The 25,679-nt window shown below is 58.0% G+C and overlaps 2 protein-coding genes across 2 annotated transcripts in view; both read right to left on the bottom strand.

Annotated features, from left to right (window-relative positions):
- Positions 1 to 2,063: 2,063 nt before the first annotated feature.
- Positions 2,064 to 3,303, bottom strand: LOC114703832 (pyroglutamylated RFamide peptide). The gene has a single exon (XM_028884801.2). It carries the CDS (start codon positions 3,301 to 3,303, stop codon positions 2,902 to 2,904), a length of 402 nt encoding a protein of 133 aa, XP_028740634.1. The 3' UTR covers positions 2,064 to 2,901.
- Positions 3,304 to 7,462: 4,159 nt separating this feature from the next.
- Positions 7,463 to 25,679, bottom strand: part of Fibcd1 (fibrinogen C domain containing 1) — a 32,464-nt gene continuing 14,247 nt past the window's right edge. The window contains exons 5-7 of the mRNA XM_028884663.2: positions 15,552 to 15,648; positions 10,988 to 11,167; positions 7,463 to 10,723 (exon numbers count right to left, since the gene is read on the bottom strand). Of these exons, the coding sequence (XP_028740496.1) occupies positions 10,464 to 10,723; positions 10,988 to 11,167; positions 15,552 to 15,648 (537 nt within the window). The 3' untranslated portion in view covers positions 7,463 to 10,463. The remainder of the gene's footprint in view (positions 10,724 to 10,987; positions 11,168 to 15,551; positions 15,649 to 25,679) is intronic.

Here is a 25,679-nt window from a genome sequence, read left to right as displayed (position 1 = left end):
TTTTTCCTTCCTTAAGCATTTAAATAGTTTTCCAAACATAAGAAAATATGGACAGGCATTTTCCACACATCTTAGCAGCTAATAACCTGTAGATGTGCACACCATAGGGAAGATTGGCCTTTTTCTTTCATTTTTTGTTCATTAGTCCAGGCTGGCCTCCATCTCACTCTGGAACCGAAACTGGCCTTGAACTTCTGATCCTCCAGCTTCAGCCTCCGGAGGATGGGGATTATAAGCCCGCACCATAAGCCTGGCTCTTGTTTGTGTCTTGAATAAATACAGTGAGTAGCTACAGACAGCTCCCGGGTTGAGAGTCAGAGGTGCCAGGCCAGTGGGTGGGCAGCCTGGGGCTGAGTCTGCCTCGGGGTAGATGTTTCCCAGAGCCTCTCCTTCCCCAGTCTGGAGAGGAGCGATTTCCTCGTTCCCAAGAGGACAGAAGAGGGCCTCGACCTTGCCAGAGCGTGGGAAACTCGGGGGCAGGGGTTAAAGAGGGAGTTTAGCACCATATAGGCGAGCTGGTTTAACAGATCAATGCGTTAGCAGCCTGAGTATTCTGATTTTCAGCGCTATTGAGCTCCAATGTACAAGCAAACTGGAAAAAAAAAAATAGCTTTGTTGGTTCTTTTAATGATTAAAGGTAATGACAGCAGATTCATTCCTTTGAAGGTCTCCCCCTTCCTCCCAGTCTTCTCCATCATGGTTAATCTAATCCTGCTAAATTAAGAGCCTGCCATGCTTGAGATGCAGCTCGCTGGTAGAGCGCTTGCCTGCCATGCGTGATGGCTGGAGCCGGAGTGCCAGCACCAACCCACGGAGTGAGGGTGCGCAGGTCACTCGGCCTCGCGGGCAGTACACCACCTGAAGAGTGAAGAGAAGGACCGGGGCCCTGCCAGGGCCCCTTCTGCCCCGGCTGGTGGTCTGGCTGTCTCAGCCTGTCTCCTATGTGTACGAATGAGCCTGGGGAGGGATTGAGCCAGGCTAGCGCCCCACAGAAGCCGGGTGGGCATCCCCGGTGGGTAAGGGAACTGGGTGGGACCACAGTCGCCTGTGTCTCAGGAGTGTCTTCAGAGACACGGACCCAGGGAGTGTGTCAGTGTCCATCATGTCCCACTAGCAGGGAGCAGCCGCATCCCTTTGCTGGACACACCCTCAGTCACGTCCTCCTGTGAGGTGGGAAGGAGGGCAATGTGCCTCGCAGATTCTGGGGCCCTCGCCTTGTCCCTGTGACTGCAGCCTAGGACACACGTGCAAGGCCCTGGGGACGGCTGTGTACCAATGCCGGGTGTCTGGTTCTGGCCCCCCTCCTCACCTCACCTCCCAGCCCTGCCCCCCAGTCAACATAGTTCTCTTGTGGCTCCGATCTGTCAGCCTTAATGAAGTGGCTTCCTGGATGCTGAGGACTGAGAGCTGCTACTGGGGACGTAAGTCACCAATAGAACGGAAAACACCGGAATACTGTGAGGGGCCAAGCTGGGCCTGGCCCAGTGTGGTTCTAAAAGGCTAATAAAAATCTACCAATTAATTGTGACAGCTCAATGGAAAATTATTCAATTGTGAACAGGGGCAAGCCGCCACTGGCAAGGAGGAGGGGAGATGTTGCCATGGAAACATCAATATAAGTCCTCATCTCAGCAGTCACAGCCAGCCCTGGAGTGAGCTGCTTCTGACGGGTGTGTCTGACCTGGGATGGGATGTGGGAGACTCAGCAGCCTTTGAAAGGGATGCTCTGCTTGGCCCCAGGCTGCACACAGCCCAGACTGAGCCCCCCCTCCAGGTGGAGATGTCAGCCCCCCCCCTGCTTATTCTAAGAAACATAGGTAAGGAACAGGAGAGTGGAGAGGAAACAGCCTGTGCCGTATCTCCCTGTACCTTCACCCAGCTGCCAATTAAGGGGCTAGTAGGAGAGGTATACGGGGTACAGACAGTCTGATTTCCATCTCCCCAAAGTGAAGGCTCCAAGAGCTCAAGAAAAGTTTCTGAGGCCCAGAGGACCTGGAAGGAGGAGGCCGGCATTCCATTATGATGCTGCGGTTGTTACTTTTATTTCAAGATACACACAGCACAGTCCTAGTTTTTGGTATTTGAAACAACCTTGCTTAGCAGGAAATCATCCCTTCCACGAGTTCAGTTCCCATGAGGCCCTTGGCAAACACTACCATGGACGAGGCCAGCCGCCAGAGGGGACGGGCTGCTAGAGGGGATGGGCCGGCCATCGGCCATCGGAAGGGCAGCTTGGTGCCTCGGCCGCCCACCGCAGGGCTTCCTTGCCAGAGGCAACTCGTGCTAATGGGGTGGAGAGCACTCGCTCTGTCTTGGGTTTGGGTTTGGACGGCTGTTTTTTCCCCTTCATTTGTACCTTTCAGACCCACATTCTATACACAGTGGAGTGTGCTCTTCCACAGTGGTGCTTCAGATGGCAGCCACCAGCGTCCCTGGGGGCACTGTCAGAACTTTGATCTCCTGTTGTCATCTCTCAGCCCCCCTGCCATCCGAGGAACAACAGAACCAGACCTGTTGTATTCACAGCCCAGTGCCCTGCCCCTGGGGGCCGGGGGCTGCTCCAGTCAGACCATGGGGAGAGAGGGGGCTGAGACAGAGCAGCCTGAGTCATGGGTTGGGACAAGGACACTTAGTCTTACTAACCACAACTTGACATTCGCTCTTCTCCTGTGTGTGTGTGTGTGGGGGGGTGACTGTTCATCTGTTTTTGTTTTTTAAAACACCACCCAAGTTTTTCACTTTAGCAAAGTTGGAAATGAAAAGTCGAGCACACATCTATCTACCACTCATTCATTATGATAGGCCTTTGCTCTCTCCAGGCCTGGGTCCTTGGGGTTTGGGGAGTGGGGTGGGGGGACACGGTGGCCACAGAGGAAAGACAGGCAGAGTCCACAGAGGCCCTCACCGGCCAAAGCGAAAGCTGAAGCCTCCTTTCCTCCGGCTGAAGCTGCTGAGCTCCTCGGCCAGGGTCCCCAGGGGGCCGCTGGCCTTCTCCGAGTCCGTGGGCAGGAACCCCGCAGCCTCCTCGCTGCTCCCATCCCTCCTCCCCAGGCGGGAGCCGGTGTGCTCCCCACGGAAGGCCTGCACTTCCTTGGCCACCACAAACAGGGCCTGTGGCTGGGGTGCTCTCGGCCACGGGGAAGGACCTGGCACGGAGTGGGGTCTGCGTCCCTCAGCCAGGTGGGCCCAGCTCGTCCTGGCTCCGATGTCACCGACGTCTGTGGGTCCCCTCGTGTCCAGCCGGGGAAGGCAGGCGCTCAGCGGCAGGAGGAGGAGGTAGAGCAAAGAGCGGAGACCCCTCATCTGAGCGGAGGGAGGAGAGGAGGGGGTTAGTGGCCAGCATCTGGTCACATGCAGGCCCTGGCCCCCGGTTTCCCAAGGCCTGGCAGCCTTCGGAGGGACAGCTGAGGGCTCAGCTTAGCCTTGGAGACCAGCCGTTCTTAGCCACCGCAGGAGCTGGCTGTGCCAATTAGGCTTCTTCTCACTCACCTGCAGCCGAGGAGCTGCCTGCCTTCGTGGCTCAGTACTAGAATACCACGGCTGCCAGCTGGCTTGCAGAGGTACCCGGGTGGCCCTGAGGGCTGTGTGCATTCGGGTTCAATTTTCTATTATAATTATTGACTCTGGGGCCGTGGGCAGAGTGAGAAGCAGTCCTGTTTTCAACTTGATAATGAATAGGTCTAGTTGGTCTGCTGGGAACCCCCACTGTCTCCCTAACTCGGGGACAAGCTGCTCCTGGGAGGAGGAAATGGGTCTGGTGGTCCTTGTGTAATTCGGTCACCTACCTGGGGGGAGCCAGTGACAAGGCTGGGGACAGCCAGTACCCGCTGAGCTCACTGGACGGGACAGGCTCCGAGCTAAAGAGTACCCACATGAACAGGCTCATCTTCACAGTAAGTCTGTCTAGCAAACTGCACCTGGCCATACAGGGTCGGGGCGCAGGGATCTCATGTCCATGTGGCTTCTTGGTGTACCAGGCCTCTAGGAAGTGTTGACCTCCTGCACACAACCATCCAGCCCACCAGCCCCAGTGCCACCGTCAATTCCTCGGGCTCAGAGGCGCAGGGTTTGCCCTCGATCCTACAGCCTCATGAGGGAGGGAGCCAAGGTCAAGGTACCCTCAATGCTCTGCACCCCATAGCTCTCCCACTGTCACTGGGTCCCCCCCTCACCTCTGCCCTGTTGGGAACTGTCTCCCTCCCTCACAGAGGAAGTCTGTTTTGCAATGACCATGGGTGAGCCAGACTGGGCTGGCTCATCCTCTGAGGAGCCCCCTGAAGCTGGAATAGGAGCAGGGGAAGAGGCGTTCTTTCCAGAAACAGCTCCCTTGAAAACATTTCAAAGAAGTGAGCTCAGCCAGAAAGCTTCAAAAACAACAACAAAAGCAGCCCAGCTTCCTACCCAAATCCAGCTTGCTAAGCCCCCTGGTCCCCAGGGGCTGGAGTAGCCTCCAGCCTGCTGCTGCTAAGGGGCTTCCTCAGGCCCACAGGGGACAGGCAAGCATCGCCCCCTCCTTCCTATGGAGTGCGTGAGGACCGAGGAATATTCTTTATCCTCGGAGATACATGCTTCCTAGCTGGCAGCTAGGGCTGACCTGCATCGGTGGGACTTTCCCATAGGCTGGATCTGGGGGTCTCCCACAACCCACCCTGCCCGCTGTGTGGTTCCTGCTGTGCCTGCCTGTACCCAGCTCACCCGGAGAGCCCATCCTCGAGTGCCCTGCTATACTCACTGTGCTGTGGGCTGCTTCTCAGGAGGGCCCCAATGCCAGGCAGAGCTGCGTGGGTCCTGGTCCAGGAGGCACGGCCCTGGGGTCTCCCTGCTTTATGCAGATCCCTGGTGTCATGGCCCCAGCCTGCCTGATTGCCCTGCATTCCTGGGCCTAGGATTCCTTTGGGGTTGCTGGTGGTGAAGGCGGGGGCCGTGTGGGCCAAGGACAAAGACACAATGTAAACAGGATGTGGCCTGATAAAAGTGGCGGGCACTGCCCTTTGGAGAGGGCATCATTGCCCATGAGCTGTGGACATAGACCCGGCAGACCCTGGCTGGAGACATCGGTGCCCACCCTTGAGACCCCTGACGGTGCTGCCCTGTGGTCCTCCCTCCAGAGGGGGTAGAGGCACCTTCCTCACTCTGTGGGGCCGGAGGGTCACAGACACCAGTCCCTCTGCAGGAGGTTCTGGTGTGTGAGACAGCCTCTCTGGAGCCTTAGGAGAGGTGAAACTGTACAGGAATTCTTGCTTCAGAGGGATGCAGGGGACGGACCCAGAACTAAGCAGGCCCCTCTCTGGCTTCAGCTCTAACAGCACTGTTAGTCTGTCCCACAGAGAGTGCGCTCTGTCTCTTGACCATCCAGCCCTACGGCTGGGCTCTACCTAATGTCTGTCCAGACCCCAGACTGGGCTACCCATCCTGACACAAAGCCACAGGGCCCGCCCTTCTGAACCTCAACTGAGTGTGATCACACCCACCTCCCCAGTAGCTGTCACGGTGGCCCGGAGACAGGGCATCACGGTAGCTAGGCGTGGACCTTGGCAAAGGCATAGGGCAGGTGGTGAGGTGTGCTGTGAGGACGTGACGATTGTCACCGCCACCCCTCACCACACAGCATGGCTTCTGTTCTGCTGAGTGCATGTCTGGGTGCTGTTCTCACAGTGACCTCCACGACACCCCGCTTCTCCCAAACACACCCTCTGGAAGCTGCCCACGGGTGTCTGGCCACTGCCCATTCCAGGGCCGCCACTCAGCACAGTGTTTCTGGTGACCAATGACAATGCCCCCCACCTCCGGTTGAGGCTTCAGCAGCTGTGTGGCAGGTTGGAACCGTTTGCAGACAGGTCCCCTGGTGGCCAACCTGTTCCTCAGCACAGACTGGTTTCCCATGTCATGCCATGCCCCTCAGGCTAGGAAGCGAGCACAGATGTTTGAGTTAGTCCAAGTCTTGGCTCTGAGGCCCGGCCAGACTCCCAGAGCACTTTCCAGGCACACATCCTGGACTCTTGCCTGTGTCTGTCTCTCTGATTCCTGAGCCCCAGTTTCTTTAGTCTCTGTCTGCCATCACGGACCTTACCAGCCCTACCCAGGGCAGTGTGGAGGCTGGAGCTGAGGATGCATACAAGTGTCATCCAGCAGCACAGGCCTCATCAAGGTCAGAGGCTGAGCAGAGCAGGAAGCAACTTTCCAGAAGGTTCTAAGGCTCCCTGGGTTACAGTCCTGAGGGCACAGAGCTCCAACCCTCTCATCTGAGATCACCTACAGCCTGACTTGTGGACCTGTCCTTGCTTCTCATAAAGTGAGGGCTGGAACTGGATGTGAATGGGCATCTTCCTGGCAGCCAGTCTGGGCTGTGCCCTCCCAGGCACTGATCCAGCCCTCGGGCTCTTGGCTTCATCTGAATTTAGCCACACGATTCCTCTCGGAATAGGACCCAGCCTGGAAGTCCATCCAGCTATGATCTCAGGCAGCCCGGAACCTCTGAAGTTGATAATGTCCCAGCAGTCCTCATGTCATGAAGGTCATGTGCACCCACTGAGCCATGACCAGCAGGGCGCCCACCCCACAGGTATTCACCACCACTCAGGCCCTCTCCAGTCTCCTCACAGAGCCCTGGGGAGCTCTCTTCCCTCAGCACTGTGCCTTGTTGGTGGCGTGTCCCCAAGCCCCTGGATAGCTCTGGAAAGCTCCGTGAGACTGGGTCAGTATGACCTATCCAGATGGCTCTTGGAGCCGCAGCCAGAGTGGTCCAGCTGAGGGAAGCATCACGCAGTGGCTTCATGGTGTCAGGGAACAGGCTAGACGGGCAATGCCCCCACCTAGACAGTGTGCCCCCACGGGGAGACAGGTGGACACAATCATCGTGGGTTTCTGTGTCCTGGCTCAGGAGTCCTATATCCAGGCACCCCAACTCTGTCCCTCCAGCACTGTACCCAAAATGAGCTGCCTAGTGGACAGGACAATGAGGATGTGGTGGAGAAAGTGGGACCTGGTGGATGCCTCTCCAGCTGCCCCCAGGCTGCTCTCTCCCTCCATCCATGCGCTTCCTCCAACATGGGCACCCAATCAACACTGCCTTTCATGAGATAACTTGGGCCTCAAGTTGAAGCATCAAGTTGATTTGAGGAATAGATGACTGTTAATTAGTTCCCCGGAGTATCAACTCCTCAGAACCCCAGGACCCATCCCCTGTAGGGACGATTCACCACTGAGAGACACCAGAGGCATGCCTAGAGCGAGCCGGCCTAGGTGAATCCATGAGATCCAGACTCCCAGACCAGCCCTGCTGGATGCAGAAAGCAGGCTTTACCCTCGCCGCTCGCCAGGCCTGGCTGTCTCTGCTCAGCCAGTAACTCACTGAGAGCGAGCACAGAGCCACGCCTGAGTGGAGCGGAGCGGTCCCAGAACACTGGTGTCTGTCTCCCAGCTCTGCTGTGACATGGATTGGGGCAGGACCATGGGTGAGTGCTGGAGCGGGGTCACCACAAGACTTTATTGGAGACAGGGACATACAGGACACCAACTGCACACCGCCCAAAGTCGCAACTGCCCCATCATTTGCCCATGGGGCTGTTTCGCTGACCCTCGGAGCTCCTCCCCAGCCCCAGGGCCCGGTCGGACCCACCGGCATGCACACCTGCCCTACTAATCACAGCTAGCCTCAGCATGGACCCCTCCCCCACCCCAGTCCCACAGCAGCCTGACTCCAGGCCTCTGGGTTTATGGATCCCGCCAGTGGTTGGGCCATCCCAGCAGCCGGCCGGCAGCCTTCCCCAGAGGCGGATGAAGAACTGAGGTCTCCGAGGCCCCCAGACCACTGGCTCAATGTCGCTTCACCGCAGTTCTGAGCTCCATGAGTCTCTGCCAGGATGTTGCTCCTCAGATCACAGGACGGGGATCAGGGCAGCCATGGTCATTGACCTTGCCCCTTGTCCACATCTCCTGCCCCAGGGCCAAGGCATCTGGGCTGGAGCTGGAAGGTCACACTGTTGTTCACACTTTCTGGTCATCCAAGGCCCTGCTCTCTCCCAGGAGTGCTCCTTGGGGGCCAGGACCTACAGCGACCATGGCCACAGACTCCCGGGTTCCACCCACAGGCTTGAGGTGACAAGGATGAGGAGGCAGGGAAGTGATGGCCACCGGTGACGCCACCTCTGCCCACAAACACGAGTGCCCCACTCACATGAGCCGCTGACGTCACAGGAGAGGCACACAGCTCTAACCTGATCTCTCACAAGCTCAGGCTCGCACGGGAACCAAGGCTGTCCACTCACTGCACGCTGGCTAGCTGGCCATTGGCATGACACAGGTGTAGCCAGTTTTGAGGCCTTCGGTGGAATCCACGGAGCCAGCTTGCGCTTGGAGAGAAGTTTTGATGGTTTGCAGGTAGAGAGAGCCATGTTGCCAAGACCCTAGTGTGGGGCATGGAGACCCTGCCCCAGAAGGAGAGCAGTGTGGCTTGGCCAAGTGACATCATGGGACTCACTCAGGTCAATTTGATGATTCCATTGTCAAACCAAAGTAGTTCTGGACCTAACCTGACCCCCCAAAGTTTTCCCAGCATTCCTGCTTCCTGTGGGCACTCAGATCACAGATGACAGCCATCTTGCACAGACATCAGACCAGCGAACTCCTCAAGCCAGTGCTGGAGGCTGCGACCCAGTATGTAGGGACAGGCTCCCATTTGCCTTTGGGGGTGCAGACTCAGAGGGTGAAGGCAGGGCTGTCGGGCTGGCCTCTCGCCACGCTGAGGGACTTGGAGCCCACTCAGCCAGTTTGGCAAAGCCACACTCCCTGGAGCACCAGCCTGGCCTGGGGAGGGCTTGGTGTCCCGGGAGCAGTGGCTGGTCTGAAGGGCTCTGGTGTGACCAGACGGGAAGGCATGTCACCCCTCACCTGTCCACCAGCTGGCCCTGTGTTCCGCAGCCCAGCCCTGGCCCGGAGCCCAGGCTGCCTGCCGCACGCTGGCATCTGTGAATCCGTTCACATCACACTCACAGGAGTTTGTTTGATAACACATCAGAAAGCATCGGCACTTCTGAGCCGCGCTGACGGAGGCGGCTGGCGGCAGAAGCGACTTCAGCGGCGGCCTCGGGGGTGGCAGTGTCTGCCAGGAGTGGAGGACAGATAGGGAGTGAGAGGGGACTTCCTTGTCCCGTCAGAACCCTGGCTACTCTGGACTGGAACCACGTCCCTTGCCACCAGCTGGGGACCGACTAAGTAACAACTGGTCTTGTCCAGTACTGAGGACCTGAGGCCCAGCGTGAGGGACTGAGCGGGTAGCACCGTCCATCAGTGGGCTTCAGGCACTGCTACAAGTCTGGGGGAAGGAAAGGACGGGCCCCTGCCTGCCTGCCTGCCCTCCTGCCAGAGGTCACCAGTGCCATCCTACCTTCCAGCCTTTTCAAAGCTCCCATCAGCTTCCCACAGCTGAGGGCCCGGGCTGCGGCCTGCCTTCCTGGGAGATCACCTGTAGGGGGCAATGGTGTGGGCAGCTCCCGATGCCCAACCTGCCTCAGTCCCCTGCCCCGTTAGGTCCTGATGGCAGTACCCATCATCACCAGTAGGGGGCAGCCTCTCTGCAGAGATGGCAGCTTTGGGCCATGCTGAGTCCCAGGGCTTGCTTGCTTCTACTCTCTGGCTTCCGGGAGGATTCCAGAGGCAGTCCGCGGGGGTGAGCGGAGCACTCCAGCCTCGTGTAGCCCCGCCCCAAGAGGGTCTCATTGGCTTAGGCCAGTCGCACCCCGCCCCAGTGGGGCAGCCGCCATGGCCGCCATGCAGGAGGCCAGGTAGACCTCGCTTGAGTGGGAAAAAGCGGATGAAATTTGAAAGCAGCCAGGACAGAAACCTCTCAGGTCTGCGGAGACCCAGGGAAGGGCAGCCTAGGGGGCTGGCCTCAGCCTCGGGGTCTGGAGCTCTGCAGACAGCTGTGTCTCAGGCCAGTTGCCCACAAGGTGACAAGACCAGGCAATGCTCAGCCCCAGCTATTCGGGGTGTCTGATGAGAGGTGGGGTGAGGCAGTGGGGCTAGGGCGGGCGGGCAGGTGTCAGAAGGCCTGAGCCTTCCGCCTTGATCTGCTGGAGAGGTCCGGAGTGCTGTTTGACCCCTACTCTCGATGGTCTCACAAAGCCAGGAGAAGTGGGGGGTTGCTGCCCTGCCAGGAGGCAGCAGACACAGCCTAGGGACCAAAGTTGGGGCAAGTGGGATTTGGGGTTGCCAGGTGCCGGTCCCGCTGGTAGAAACGAGATCATGTCAGCTGATAAATAGGGACCTAGTTGCAAAGGGGTTGTCACTGGCTCCGGGAGCTGAATTTGAGGGCTGGCCCTAAGCCACCCCTAAAGAAGAGCAGGTCAGCCATGCACAGGTGGGCAGAGAATGTTCCTGCAAGAGCGGGCATGGGGCGGGCATGGGGTGAGATGTGTGGGGACTGGGCAGAGCCAGAGGACACTAGGGAAGGGCAGGGTGCCAGTCTAGCGGTCCTCCCGGACCGGCCGGATCTTCATCTCCGAGAACTTGAGTGAATACTGCCAACCAGTCCAGGAGGACCACTCGACGCCGTCAGCGTAGGAGGCATGAGGACCACGCAGGTACTGGCCGTTGAGGTTGGACGTGTGGCAGTTGCGGTACCACCAGGCCCCTCGGTAGAAGGCGGCGCAGTTGTTCTCCGAGTGGTCGCCGTCGCGGTCCTTGGTGGTGAACCTCATCCCACTGTGCTTTAGGAGGGAGTCACCTGCGTGGCAGGTGCACGCGGGGTGAACCCCTGGGCAGAGGTGTGCACGGGCCCCAGAACACTGTCCACCAACCGTGTGAGCCTGGTGCGCATGTGCGGCTGGGCCCGGCCGCTCACCTGCCAACCCCCAGCCATGTGCGCACCCTCTGGCTGTTCCGGGTCCCGACTGCCTCCACCCTCCTCCCAGCTTCCTGACCCGACAGGACTGGTGGCCCAGACCCTGACCCCTCTGGCCAGCGCTCCCTGCTGCTCCGTGAGCCTCACCTGCAGTGCCTGAGTAGTCGGCCACCGTGAGTGGGTACCCATCCTCCTCGGGGTCCACCGAGAACAAGCCCACGCCAAAGCTCCCATAGTGGGCGTAGGCAGTGCCATTGTCGAAGTCTTCCAGGTCCACGTGAAGCTCGTAGGCTGCTTGCGTGGTCAGGGCGTGGAGCCGCTTGAGCCCTGAGGAGGGGGAAAAGATGGAGGAAGTCAAGGGATCCGGGGGGTACCCCTCCCACGCAAACGGAGCCTGTGCTCCTGACACCTGCCAAGCGTGTGCTCTGCGCCACTTCCTTCCCTCTGCAGGAGTGATTTTGGCAGAAGCAGGAGACTTAAGCTGTCACGTCTGGTTTTTTTGTGTTCACTTTATGTCGGGCTGTGCTCTCCAAGCGAAGCGTGTGTTGGCATCTCATGCACCTGTATCAGTGTCGAGTGTCCTCTGTCCCCCTCCACCTTACGTTTGGGACGGGGGTCTCTCGCTGAGCCTGGGGCTCAGCTAGGCTGCCTGGCCAGAGAGCTCCAGCGACCCCCACCGGCCTCTACCTCCTCAGCGCTAGGATGACAGGGACGTGCCACGGCTCCTCGTGTTCTACATGGGTGTGGGGTCCAGATTCAGGTCCTCTTTACTGACTGAGCCATCCCTACCCCCCCCCCCCCAATTGTAGGTGTCTCAGGGTGACAGCTGGTAGAGAGATGTTCAGAACCTGAAGTTCAGATGCCGGGCCTTTGGGCCTTTGCAAACTTCTCTCCTGTCCCTCATCACCTGTTACCTCTCTGTTCAGCCTTGGGAAGGTGGCTGGCCTCCCATGCCGACCCTTTCTTCTCAACATTCATCATTCTGGTTCTGGCTGGTTCCTTGCGAATTTCCCTGCCAGTTAAGTTCCCTAAACACAACTCTGCAGTCAGTGTTTGCGGCGACCCCGGCTGGCACCCTGGGACCGGGTATGACATGTGCTCAATAAATATTTCTCAGTTCACAGAGCGAAGGTGGTGCCTGCATCCCCTGCGTCCCCAGGTCCTGGTTCTGCACGCCCCTACCACCCCACCCCTTCCTCCCCGCCTCTCTTCCTCCCTCCCACGTTCCTGCTCCTCGGCCCTTGGGCCATCCCAGGGTCTCACAAACAGGGCACTTCCCTGCCTTCACGATCAACTCTTGATTAAGAGGGCATTTAATTAAACGCCTCACAGGTTCCCCGATAGTGTTCCATCAGCCCCTCCCCGTGGGCGAGTATTTGGGTTACTGTGTGCGCAGAAGCTTGGTGGACCTTCCCTGCTCAGCCTTGGTCTCCTCTGCCAGGCAGCCGACAGCCCATCCCGGGATCCCTGTCCCCCTGCACCCCACTCAGAGCTGCCGACTCAGTTCAACCCAGAGACCCGGAGGATGTGGGGTTCCAGAGCTGCGAGAACAGGCAATCCCACCACATCCCGCCTCCCCGCCTGGGCTGGTAGCATCAAGGCAAGCTGCTCTCTCTCGGGGCATGGCTTGCACACCTGTTGTGTGAACAGGGCTGATGGACAGATGTGCAGGCAGCAGGTGACGTCGACAACAGCCCCCACCTGGAAGCCGGGCACCATGCTAAGCACCTCCTGCACAGTGATCAATCAGGCAACACCAGAAGATGATTAATTACAGAGCCTCAGCATGGCCAGTGACGGAGCCCGCTGCACAGAACCTGCCGGTGCTGGGGAAGGACGCAGCCAGGCCGGCACAGTGACCCCCTGATGGATGGGCGGAGAAGGAAGGCTCAGAGAGGTGGAGTCACCTGGCCAGATCACACAGCCGGCAGGCAGCAGAGCTGGGATTTGAACCCAGGCAGAAGGGCCCAGATTCTTACTTTTCTTCAGTCCTTATCCAGGAAATGTCCCAGGAATAGGGTATGATGGAGACAGCCCCAGGGGTTACTGAGAGACGCCCCTTCCCATCTTCCATGGTCACCGAGGCCCAAAGACCACAGCTGGGCACACCATCCTGGTGCCTGCGCTGAGGCTGCTGGGCAAGTTGCCTGGCAGTGGCCGGAGCCTCTGAGACTCGTCTGTCTCTGTGCTCTCTCCCGTCACCTCTGAGACTCGTCTGTCTCTGTGCTCTCTCCCATCACTTCCATCTTTAGGAAGCTCCAGCTCTCGCCGCCGCCTGCCGGATTTCTGCCTGCCATGTCTCTGATCCCTAAACAATGGGTTGGGAGCTGCCCTGCAGCCCGGTTATCCCTCAGTGACAGAGGACCCTACGCCACACACAGTCACCCCCAGGGATTCCAAGGCTCAAAGAACTGAATCTAAGACACCCCACAAAAACATGAAGGGCCGGGTAGATGACTCGGTGGTAAGGTGCTGGGCGCCAAGCCTGACGGGCCAAGTTCAATCCTCAATACAGCGGAGGGAACTAACGCCCATAAGTTATCATCTCACACACACACACACACACACACACACACACACACACATCATGGTACACACATGTGCACACACATATACACACACAATAAAAGGCAACAAATAAAATTAAATTAAAAATACAAAACAGAACAAATCAATGAAATTTAAAAAAACATGGTAAATAGTGCCTGAGGAATGATGCCTGAGGTCAACCTCTAGCACACACACAAGCGCACACACACAAGCGCACACACAAGTGCACACACACAAGCGCACACACACAAGCGCACACACACACACACACACACAAGCACACACACACCACATACGCACCCACTTACCCACATCCATACACCCATTCCACATACACAAACAAAAACAAAATTTCAGGAGATAAACCATAGTGGAGGAAAGCTAAGCGGTAAATCAATGAAAGCAAACATGTGGTGTGTATCCACAGTATATAAAGAGCATCTGTGAGTCAATAGGAACAGAGGAAGCCCCCAGTGAGACGGAGACGAGGGGGTAGAAAAGCAGAGGTGAGGCCACGGAGAGGCTGAGAGCCTCACAGTTGACATTCTTGTCAGGGCTCCTCTCGTCTGCGGAGCTAATCAAAGCCTTGCTTAAATGCTTCCTCCCCACCTTCTGCAGCTGCTGATAGATTTCAATTAAGATGCCACCGAGCAGTGAGGCGCCAACCCTGATCCAAGCTTTTGGGTGGGAAGCGGGCGCGGGGCCTCTCACTGGCCGCCACCACGGTTGCCTTCACGTATCTGCCTTGGGGTGGGTGAGGAGGAATTTCCTACCGTCCTTGTTCGCAGCACCTTCTCCTACAATATCATCGAGCATGCCACATTCCTTCCCATGGAGCCGCCTGGGCTCCGCAGACCCAGCGCATCCGATGGGACTTGTGGCCCCGCCTCCTGGCTGTAGAAGGGGGTGATGGGAACAGGACCGACCTCCTAGCTGGTGTGAGGCCCCGGGGATGGATGTATGACGTGAGCTCTCAGTAAACTCTGACCGTGGTCCAAATGGTGTGGGGTCTCTCCTCATGACACCAGGATGGGGCGGGTCCTGCCCTTCTAGAGCCCCGGTCAAGGAACGCGGTCTTAGCTGATGCCCTAGGACAGCACGCTGCTGACTTATGAGCACCTATCTTCCCCCAACCTGCCATGGGGCAAGCCTCCACACCCCAGGGGGTCAGTGACAGCCGCTGTGCACCAATGACCCTCCACCCAGGATCTCGGCCCCTGAGAGGTGCAAGGAGACCACAGTGCTGGGTGGACTGGCCATGCCCTGGGGCTGCACACTCCGCATGCCCACCCAGCATGACCACTGCTGGCCCTGAGGGCGGGGCAACGCCTCCGTTATCCCAGGCCTCCTGACACCCACCACAGCTGGAGTGACCCAAGACTGCAGGGGCTCCTAGGTGGTCCCCAGACAGGTCAGGGGCCCCTGCTTCTGACCTAGCGTCACTGGGACAGCCCTTCCCACCTGGTGTGCGGGGGGACTGGGGACCTGGGCACCCACCTCCCTCCCCCCCCCCCCCCCCCGTCAGCCTCTTCTCTCTCCCCCATCCCAGCGTCCCATTTGTTTAGTCTGCATCTCCGCACGCACTTGGAGATCAAGGGACAACTCGTGGGACCAGGTCTCTTCTTCCACGTGGGAGTCCTGGGAACTGAACTACCATGATTAGGTTTGGGGCAAGTGCCTTTACCTGCTGACTTCTCTCCCTGGCATTTGGTTTATTGTTACTATTGTTTTGAGACAGGGTCTTAATATGCAGCACCGTCTAGACTGGAAATCCTATGCACTCCAGGCTGGACTCAAACTTGTAGCAATCCTCCTGCCTCAGCCTCTCTAGTGCTGGGGTTACAGGCATGAACCATCATGAGTAGGTTTTGTTTTTATTTTTCTTGCTGGTCTTGAACTACAGAGCTCAGTCTGGCCTTAAACTATGTCGTCTGGCTGGCCTGGAACCGGGGTCCTCCTGCCTCTGGGCGCTAGGGCCACTCCACCCAGGCTTCCCGTCCTATTTAACAGCTCCTGCCCACAGACCCGCTTGTATAGTGCTCTTCAGTTGGCCCTGTTCTCATGGTCTTCATCACTTGAACCTCCTGAGACTGGGATGGAACCATTTACAAAAAGGCAAGGAGGGGCAGATATGGAGGGCACCCAGCGCGGGGACACTTACCCAGCCAGTGCTCCCCGGTGAGCTTGCCAAAGCCCTCCCGGTATGCCTCCCAGCCTCGGAAGAAGTTCACGGAGCCGTCCTCCCGGCGCTGAAACACCTGCAAGGAGAAGGGTAGAGCATGGGAGCCCACCGCCTCCGCCTCCGGACTCCAGCCCCCAGGCTCCCGCCCTTCCCCACAGGCTGCCCGTGGGGACGGGGTGGGTGGGGTGGGGACCAGGACTTCCACTTCCCTCAACAGCTCCTGGCTTTGGGGCTTGGAGCAGACCAGGGTCTCAGGAGCTCGTGTTGGCCAGAGGCAGGACTGACTGACCCACCACAGAGCCCAGGAATGTCCCCCACACCAAGGAGTCACCACGGTGGGCGGGGCAGCTCAGCTCCCAGGCCCCGCCCACTTCTGCCGTGGGAGGGTAGGCTGAGCCCTTCCAGGAGCCTGAGGCTGTGGCTCAGCTGGTGGCGGGCCTGGGTGAGCTCTGGGTTTTGTCTCTGTGTAAGCCAGGCATGGTGGCACCGCACTAGGAGGCGGAGGCAGGAAGAGCAGGAGTTCACTCATCTGTGGCTACACTAAAAATCCAAGGTCAATTTGGGCTTCATGAAATGCCGTCTCAACTAAGAATCAAAGAAAGTTAGAAATGGGAGGGGGGATGGGCATGTGCTTGGGGTTTTTATAGGCATTGTTGTTTGTTTTGTTTATTTTTGAGACAGGGTCTTACTTTGCATTCATCTGTCCTGGAACTCACAGTGCAGCCTTACAGCAACCCTCCTGCCTCAGCCTCCCAAATGCTAGAATTATAGGCACACACTGCCATGTGCAGTCCATTCTCAGGTTTTTAAACAACCTCTCACCTTAGACTTGATCTCCAGATTCCCACCTCTCACACAGCTCCTCTCCCCAAATCACACACTCCTGGCAGAACCCAGGGGTGTGGCCTGGGAGCCCTGACTCCAAGCTACTTCTCCAGGGATGCCCGGGAGCCCAGAGCAGGCTTCCGTGTGACTCGGGTACCAACCAGCCGCCCAGCCGCCCAGCCGCCTGTTCTTTTTAATAACATTCTCGATTTGGGAGTGTGGAGTCCCATTGGTTAAATTGCCTTGAAATAAGTGCGGTGCTGGTCCCGGCCGAGCTGACGGGTATTTACACGAGATCGCTGACAGTCCTCGGGGCCGCCTGGCCCACGCCGCCTTTCTGTTTAACAAGCCTTTTCCTGCTCATTTGCAGAGGCAGCGCCCACTGCTTCCATCTGTGTCTGCGTCTGATGTCAGAGCTCCGGCTGCCACTTTCATTACTAAGCAGCCCGGTTCCGGCAGCTCGGAACCGCCCGGGTGCACGGGCGGAGCAGCGGCGTCTGCTCGCGAGATGCACCAGGTCCCCGGGGACGCGTCAGTCACAGGCAGTTGGGCAGCTCTGACGTCACGGGCTGGGGGGAAGATGACACTTTTTTTTTTTCTACTGCCCCGACCTGGTCCTGCCCTGAAACTTCAAGTCCTCAGGAGGGACTCGCAGGATGGAAGGAAGTTCGATAAGGCCGGGGAGATCTGAGCGGTGTGGAGAGCCGTATTGACGGCCGCGCATTGGGACCCTGAGCACGCGCCCTTTGAAAGGCTTAATCCTGGCAGAAGCTTAGGCCCTCCGGAAGGCGAAGGCGGCAGGCAGCCTGAGCCTGCTTCTGTTGGAGGAGGTGGAGATCAGCAGGAGCAGCAGGCTGGAAGCCCCTGGCAGACCCACCTCCTCCCCGGCGCCCTAAGGCCCCCACCCGGGGGCCACAGCCAGGTCAAGTGGAGGAGCTGAGTTGCTAAGGGTCCGGACTCCAGAAGCTGGCTGCTGCACGGCAGCCTGGGGTAGCATAGCCCTCACCTGTGACATGTGCATGGCTGGCTGCATGCCCGGAGCCTGGTGCCCAGGAGGGGTGCAGTCAGGGCTAGCCGGATAACCGCGAGCACTGTGGGCCTGGCCAGTCTCCTTGCCCCCTCTCCTTCCGTCCCTGCTCTCTTCTGAAAGCCAGCCCCCCACGTCTCCTCCCCACCCACCCCTGTGCACATGTCTGCTGCCACCCTTTCACACACACAGTCCCAGCCAGTGTCTCTGGGGAAACTCAGTCCACGGCGCAAGGTCCAGACTCTGCCCTCAGAGAAGAGCTGGTGTGCGGGAGACTCCCCCCCACCACGCACTGGACACAGAGCAGAGACAGAGTGGCCCTGCACAGAGAAATGCAGCTTCCTGCGGGGGAGACGGCCCTGTGTAGTTCAGCTCCGTCCTTCCTCCTTACCCCTCACAGAAAGCTCTGCACCCAGAACCTCCACAGAGGACACCCTTCTAGTGCCTTGTCCAATGTGAAATGGGAAGTGGGGTGCCAGGCTTCCAGCCCCCCTACCCCCAGGGGCTGAAACCCTAGCGGAGACTAACGAGAGAGGCCTGGTGTGGAGAGGGATGTCAGAGAGGAAACAGCGCCTCCCACAGGCAGCCAGGCCCAGCTCTGGCTGCAGGCAGTGCAGTTTAATGCACTGGGGGGCCAGCTGAGCTCCTCCTGGAAGGCTGAGGGACCACTGAGGTTTCTGGATGGAGCCCCCCAGTTCTGTGCCCCATCCCCAAAGAGCTCAGAGCTGTGGGCTGGGCCCAGCCTGCTCTTCGGACACACTGCAAGGGCCTCACAGTCCCGAGCTGTAGTTCCTGGAGCTTGGCCCGATCCTGCCTTTCCCGAACCCTAAAGGGCACAGAAAAGAGTGTCCAGGCCACAGGTCAGATGGTGCGGAGCCCACCGTTTGCCTCCGTGGTACCTGCCGTTCCCCAAACCCCTCCTCCAGCACAGATGGGCTCTGTGTTTCTTCCGTGTTCTGTCTGTCATGGAAGGCAGAAGCTGAGATGGTAGCAAGGTAGCCACCCACATCCCCAGCCACTCTACCACTGCCTCAGCTGTTCCACTGCTCACCACGGACTCCACCAGAATGTCCATCTGGGGCAGACGCACACATCTGGGCCCACCAGGGCCTCTCGCTTCTTTTCTACCCAGCAAAGAGACACCCAAATTAAGAATGGCCAACATTCTTGTTAGATTTGGCCCTGAAGAAACCATAGTGTTGGCCTAGGGAAACAGATCCGTTCAAAGTTGCTTGCCTTCCAAGCCTAGGGCCTGAGTTCAAATCCCCAACACCCATGTAACAAACTAGGTATAGCTCTGTGCATCTTTAGTCACTGTGTTGGAGGGGACAGAGACGGGGGGGGGGTTCCCGGAGCTTAGTGGCCAGCCAGCCTAGGAGAAAGAAGCTTCTGGTTCAGGGAGGGCTCCTGCCTCGAGGCAGTAATGTGGGAGGCAATAGAGTGAGTGTCCTTCTCTGGCCTCGGCATCACAGGCACTGGCATGCACACTCATACATCCATGTGAATGCACTGTGCACGTGTACACACACACATACACAAAGCCAAGCCAAGTGTGAGGGCACACACTGGGGAGGCAGAGACAGTGGGTCCCTGGGGCTGGATGGATGATCTTTCCTACTTGGCAAGCTTGAATTTAAAAAATTCTCAAATTTTTAAAAAAAAAAAGCTATAAACTGGACATGGTGGTGCACACCTTTAATCCCAGCACAGAGGCAGAGGCAGGCGGATCTCTGTGAGTTCGAGGCCACCCACAGCTACATGGTGGGGAAAAAAGTGCACATAGCCTGAAGAACAGCATCAAACATTGTTCTCTGGCCTCCACATGTGCACATGTGTTTGCACACACATGAACATACATGCACACTTACAAAGAAACCCTAGCACTTGCCAACCTGGGCATTGCAGTTGGACTGAGCCACACTATGGCCCACCCCTGGAGGGGCCACCGCACACCCCTGCCATGGCTTTGGAGATGAGACTTGGAGATCTTCGGGACCAGGGCTCAGAGAAGTCCACTTCCCACCCACACACTCAGACGCGCAGTTTGCACCGGAAACCAAGGCTGCGGGGACGAAGTAGACTGCGCCATTTCCCACTGCGTCCTCTCCTGCTCCGCTCCAGTTGATTTAAAAAAGCAACGTTGATCGCAACCCAGGAAATTGATTTCGCCACCTGCCAATGGATCCAGGCCCACAGTTTAAGAACCGTTGCCGCCAAGTTCCTGGGTTCTGCCGAGGGCCACGCAAGCCACAGGTCGAACACTGAATGCCTGAGTGTCCCTGAACTCACGTTGGCACCCATGGCAGCACACTATGTGGCCTGCCACATCCTGAGAAGTCCATGTGGCTCCAGCAGGCCAGGTGGACAATACCAGGGTGCTGGGTGCATGAGGGTGTTTTCGTCAGACTCTGAGGCCCAGGGCACACTGCAGCTGTGGCTTCAGAGTTCTAAAAATCAGCTGGATTTTGGTAACAACGACAGGATGCGGGCTTTAATTAGAGAACAAGGATCAACTAACTGGGCAGGAGGATGCCAGCCACCAGCCTGGAGTGCCCATTCCCCTCCTTCGGCCCCGGTCTTCCCAGGTAGACAAAGGCTGAGGAAGCCAAGGCCAGAAGCAAAGTAGTTATTGATCAACTCTGGGCCTGCAGTGGGTGTTGGCCCAGCTCCTGGGCTTCACTTGGCTTCCGGCTGGAAGGCGACAGAGAAACACTCACCGACGCCGAGGCCTCCTGGGCCGGTGCCATGAGTGGGAAGGCAGACAGCGCATGTTTTCTTGGTTCGGATTCTTAAAACCCGGCCTCCTGGCACTACTGGCACAGCTTGGAAGTACCACCCAGGGGCTCTGCCAAGGAAGTGTGTGGTCCACATGGTCCTGCAGACAGTGCTGAGCGATTTCAAAGGAGAATCAGCACCAGCCCTTGATGGCAGTGAATTGTTCTGTGAGCATCAGCAGAGCCAGAGGGCCACATCAATACCGTGGTGCCTCCTCGGCCTCCCTTTCCACAAATCTGGGCCTGTGGAGTCTCCGCTGCAAAATAAGCCTGCCTGGCCCACTCCATGTCTGCAGCAGTACTGAGGGCATGGAGCTGGTATCCTAAGTACCCGGCAGACTGAACAGGCCTCACACCACAGTCATGCAGCGGTGGGCTTAGCCCTTGGTGAGGTGAAAACTGGGAGTGTGGGTGACCTTTGGAGTCTGACGTAGCCAGAGATGGCAGGGCACTCCCTGTGGAGATATCCTGTGGCCCAGTGGATGAGAAATTCAGGCCGCGCACCTGTGAGTCCAGCTGTCTCTCAGTTCCAGGAAGCATTCTAGGGTGGCACCTAGGGGCCACAGTGCTACAGACTCAGCTCAGTGTCACTTCCCAAGTCCCGGCTTCTCCCCTGGAATCATGGCTGCCACTGAACCCTTTGGGTGCTGGCATACATGGATGAGCACAGCATTCAGAGAGCTGGCTGATCCTAGAGACAGGCACACACAGGCCTGCAGACACAGCACAGCTGCATCCGACCTCTTAGGCCTGCACCTCAGTTTCCTCATCTGTTAGATGGGGATTCTGACAGCCCCGAGCCCCAAAGTTTACATGAGGAATCAAGTGCTGGTTCAAAGGCCAGGGACGCAGCTCAGCTGATAGAGTGCTTACTGAGCATGCACAAAGCCCTGGGTTCCATCTTCAGCACCTGGTAGGGGGAAGCCCTCCAGAAATCCCAAAACTTGGGAGCTGGAAGCAAGAAGACCAGAAGTTCAAGGTCATCCTTGGCTACACAGCAACTTTGAGGCCAGCCTGGGCTACATGAGACCCTGTCTCAAAACCAACACACACACACACACACACACACACACACACACACACACAGAGTGGTGCTGCATTCAGGCATGGCTCAGGGGTGCTCTGAGCAGTTGGGACCCCCTCTGTGGGGACTGCTGTGCTCAGGGAGGCACACTGGGCTGACTGAAGAAACTGGCACTGAGAACCAGAGGGTGGAAGGGTGCTCCCCCACAGGCCATGACCCTGGAGCAGTGGTGCTCCCTACACCTTAGATGTCCTCAGCAGGGGGCACTTTCAATTTTCCTCGTCTGAGGGGCTTGCTGACTGGGGACAGGCAGGGGCCTCAGCCAGCCTCCCAGACCTGCCCAGCAGGGGATTCTGGGAGCAGAGACAGAAGGAGCCAGGGAAAAGCTCAGCTCTTACTTTGCAAGAACAAAGAACTTGGAGGTATCCTCAAATGTGCCCTGACTCCACGGAAGGTTCTGCCTACTTCGTGGGGCTCCCTGACTTGGGACAAGTACTGAAACCTTCCTAAGCTGTATTTTCCCCTCTTTGAGGCATTTCCTCAAAAAAGATGAACCAAAGTCAGCATGAGCTGGTGACGCACAGTAGGTCTGACAGCTGCCCCCCAAGCCAGCTGGTGGCACACAGTAGGTCTGACAGCTGCCCCCCAAACCAGCTGGTGACGCACAGTAGGTCTGACAGCTGCCCCCCAAACCAGTTGGTGACGCACAGTAGGTCTGACAGCTGCCCCCCAAGCCAGCTGATGGCACACAGTAGGTCTGACAGCTGCCCCCCAAGCCAGCTGGTGGCACACAGTAGGTCTGACAGATGCCCCCAAACCAGCTGGTAGCACACAGTAGGTCTGACAGCTGCCCCCCAAGCCAGCTGGTGGCACACAGTAGGTCTGACAGATGCCCCCCAAACCAGCTGGTGGTGCACAGTAGGTCTGACAGCTGCCTCTCCAAAATCGGCTGCTGGGTCCAGAAGGAAATAACCCACTCCTTGTTTGTGACTGGAAATGGTACCCCCGAGCTTGGCACCCTGCCACATTTCCCAGGCTTGGCAGCCACTGCCTGCCAACTCTGGCAAAACACGGCTCTGAGCTGCCATTTATCAAGTGCTGGGCTGAGTGTTTCACGTGTGGTGTCCCATGGACACTGTGCACTACCTGATGGACACCAGAGTCGGGGGAATTGACCTGCTCCAGGTGGAGGCGGCTGCCTCTGGCAGATCAAGAGAACAGGAAGGGGCGAGTACCCGTCTCTCCAGTCACTGTGAAGGTGGGTGGGCTCTAGGCAGCAGCGTGGGGACACTTTTGTGGCCCGCCGATGCCGCAGCAGGTCACTGGCTCTCCTGGGGGGAGGAGGGCTGGCCTCCCCAGCACAGGGTCCCCGGAGCTTTTCATCTCCCTCTGCACTGCCTGCCTGCCAGGCTCCTTTGAAGTTGCACAGGGAGGGCAGGACTTTCCTCCTGCCCCACAGCCTGTGGAGGAGGGAGGAGACGTGGGGAGGGGGGCTTCCTCTTCCGTGGAGCCAATTAGAGGCATATCTGAACCCATGACCCCGCTCGCTCACTGGGAAAGCGTCTGGAGCCCGGTGGAGCAGGTTGGAGAGCAGGTGGTGTCAGTGTGCAACAGCCAGGGGTGGGGTGTGCTTGTGCGTGCGTGTGTGTGTGTGTGTGTGTGTGTGTGTGTGTGTGTGTGTAACAGCCAGGTGGGGTGGGGTGTGTGTGTGAAACAGCCAGGTGGGGTGATTGTGTGTGTGTGTGTGTGTGTGTCTTTGCAACAGCCAGGTGGGGTGGGGTGTGTGTGTGTGTGTGTGTGTGTGTGTGTCTTTGCAACAGCCAGGTGGGGTGGGGTGTGTGTGTGTGTGTGTGTGCAACAGCCAGGTGGGGTGGTTGTGTGTGTGTGTGTTTGTGTGTGTAACAGCCAGGTGGTGTGGTGTGTGTGTGTGTGTGTGTGTGTGTGTGTGTGTGTGTGTGTGTGCACACTTGTGCAATAGTCAGGTGGGGGGTGTGCCCTGAGTCCCTGCTGGAGATGTGGGACTCACCATGTTTACACAAAGGTAAGGCTTTGGAAATGCCAGGATTTCCCTCCCTTCCCAACTCCCTCTCCTCTGCCCAGGGAAGGGAAGGTCACTGTCTAGGAAGTGCTAGGGTGTGGGGACAGTGTGGGTGCTGTGCCAAGCCCAGGCGATCATGAGAGGACACAATTCCTGCCCTGGCTAGGACAGAGATAGGAAACACAGGGGCAGGTGGTACCCTGTGATCGGCACAGGGAAGGGGTGTGGAAATTAGTCAGTGTGGTCAGAGGGGCCTCCAGAGGACATGGCAAGCGTTGGTCTGGGCCTAGTGAGGAAGGTCACTGATCTGGGTCACAAGATCACCCATGGCTACCCTTCCTCATTTTCTGGGGCAGAGGCAGGTGTCAAGTTCAGCATCGTCCTTGACGTTGCGTCCCATGTCCCCACCCCCGGAGTGAGCATGGGGCACCTCAGAGAAGCTTAGTCACCGTCAGGGGCCAGGTGAGCCTAAAGGTCACCTTGAAACGTCGTCTACCCATCCGCTCTGAGGTCTCTCCAACCCCAAAGAGCCCCAAGTGGCATTGCTCCTCCTACAGGTCACCCCAGCTCCCAGAAGCAAGGACTCGGGGTCCATGGAACTCATGCTTCAGTTTCAGTCCACTCCCTGCCAGGGGCACCCCTCCCTGTGGGGACCCTGTGACACTGAGAACTCACTTGAGCCCCAGAAAGAGCGCAGCCCCACGGTCTGCCACCCACAGTCCTGACTCAGACCTCTTACATCAGGTATGCTGCAGCCTGAGGCCACTTTAGACCCCAAACAAGCCTTGGGGCGCCCACCGGGCCCCACTTTACCCTCTAGCAGCGCGGCTCTAGACTGAGATCGGGGCCTCTCCAGTGACCCTCAGCCTTGACACAAGCCAGCTCGCTAGTCCATCTGCCTCCCATTTGAGAGCGACTCTGCCTCAGTTCCAGCTGGCTCCCTGTGGCTGGTGCTCAATTAATTGTTCAGTAGCAATTAATTGCACTGACTGGCCTCAGGAGGCCTGGATTTTCCCTGGCCAGGCTGGCTGGGTAGCAGAGGCAAACCTCTTGCCATCTCCAGGCTACCCTGCCGGCCTTTGGAGTAGAAGAGGCACAGGGTAATGCCAGGCAGGAAATGGTATTCTGGCTGCAACGTGCCTCTCAGTCTGAGCCCCATGCTTTCCATTCCAGTCTCCGGGAGCGCAGGCTGTGACTGAGGAGTCCACTCGGGCTTGGGGCCCGGCGCAGCATCAGTCTGCTGGGGATGACCACGCAGTGTTGGCGCCCGAAGCTGGGCAGTTTTGATGGGGAACCTAATAGGGATGGATGGCCTGAGAAACCAGCACTCCCCCAAACAACAATTGAGCATCCAGGAGATTCTGTGTGTCAGGGGGGGTGAACCTGACAGGTGCCCGCAGGCATCTGGGGGAAGATTGTTTCTGACGGAAGCCAAATGGATATGAACAGTTACCAGCCACACAAGCACTTTGCAGACCGCTCCGACCTCGCCGGCAGAGCCCCCATTCAGGCATCCAGGCATCGGGTCTAAGTAAAGGCACCGTTCCTCACCCATCCCTGCTAATCGTCCCTGAAGCCAAGGCCGAAGGAATTACCAGGCCCAGACCCTGACTGACTTCCCAGGAGATTGGATCCAAGTCAGCCTGAGTGGAAGACAGATGCACGGCATGGCAGGGCCTCGGACAGGCACAAGCCCAGCCTAACCCTTAAATCTGATTTCTGGGCCTGGCGGGGGCTCCTGGCCGTTTTGCCTGCCTAGGGATCCCAGAGGCAGAGGCCATAACTCAGCCTCTTTGCAGTTAGAAAAACAAAAGAGCTTTTAACCCCAGACACGGATCCGGTACATTTAAAAGCTCTCCCCTAGAGCCTGAAGACAAGTTTAGAGATATGTCCATCTCCGGGGTCTCCAGGGATCCTTGGTTGCACTCAGACTGGCTCCTAATTGCAGGCTTTGCCACGCTCCCTCTTCGCTCCCTCTGCCCCCATATCTCCATCTCCCCTCTGCTGGGGACACCGACCCCTTTCAAACAGCTGACTCACGCTGCCTTGCCCTACAAGTCCCTACCCCTTCTGCTTTGTAACTTCAGCTGGTGTTAACACCCCCCCCACCCCCCCCACCCCCCCCCCGCCATCCATCGGCCTAGACCTCAAACACCAAAAATAGTAATGCCAAGGGTCTTGGGTAAGCAATGGAAGCAGCCTGTGTGAGGCCAAGGTCAGAGACACGAAGAGAGGTTGGCTGGCCACGTTGGGAGCTGCTGGGCCTGTATCTCCCTGAACCATGCAGCCTTCTTTCCTGACGTGAGGTGGAGTGGTGTTGAACATCTGGGTTACTGTGGTGGCCTGTGCCGTCCCTAGGGTCAGCCCATGGTAAAGACACTGGCTGGTTTCCAGATCATCCTGATCTAGAACCCTCACT

This window comes from Peromyscus leucopus, chromosome 4, assembly GCF_004664715.2.
Source record: "Peromyscus leucopus breed LL Stock chromosome 4, UCI_PerLeu_2.1, whole genome shotgun sequence".
Classification (NCBI taxonomy): Eukaryota; Metazoa; Chordata; class Mammalia; order Rodentia; family Cricetidae; genus Peromyscus; species Peromyscus leucopus.
This window is presented reverse-complemented; position numbering and strand designations above follow the sequence as displayed.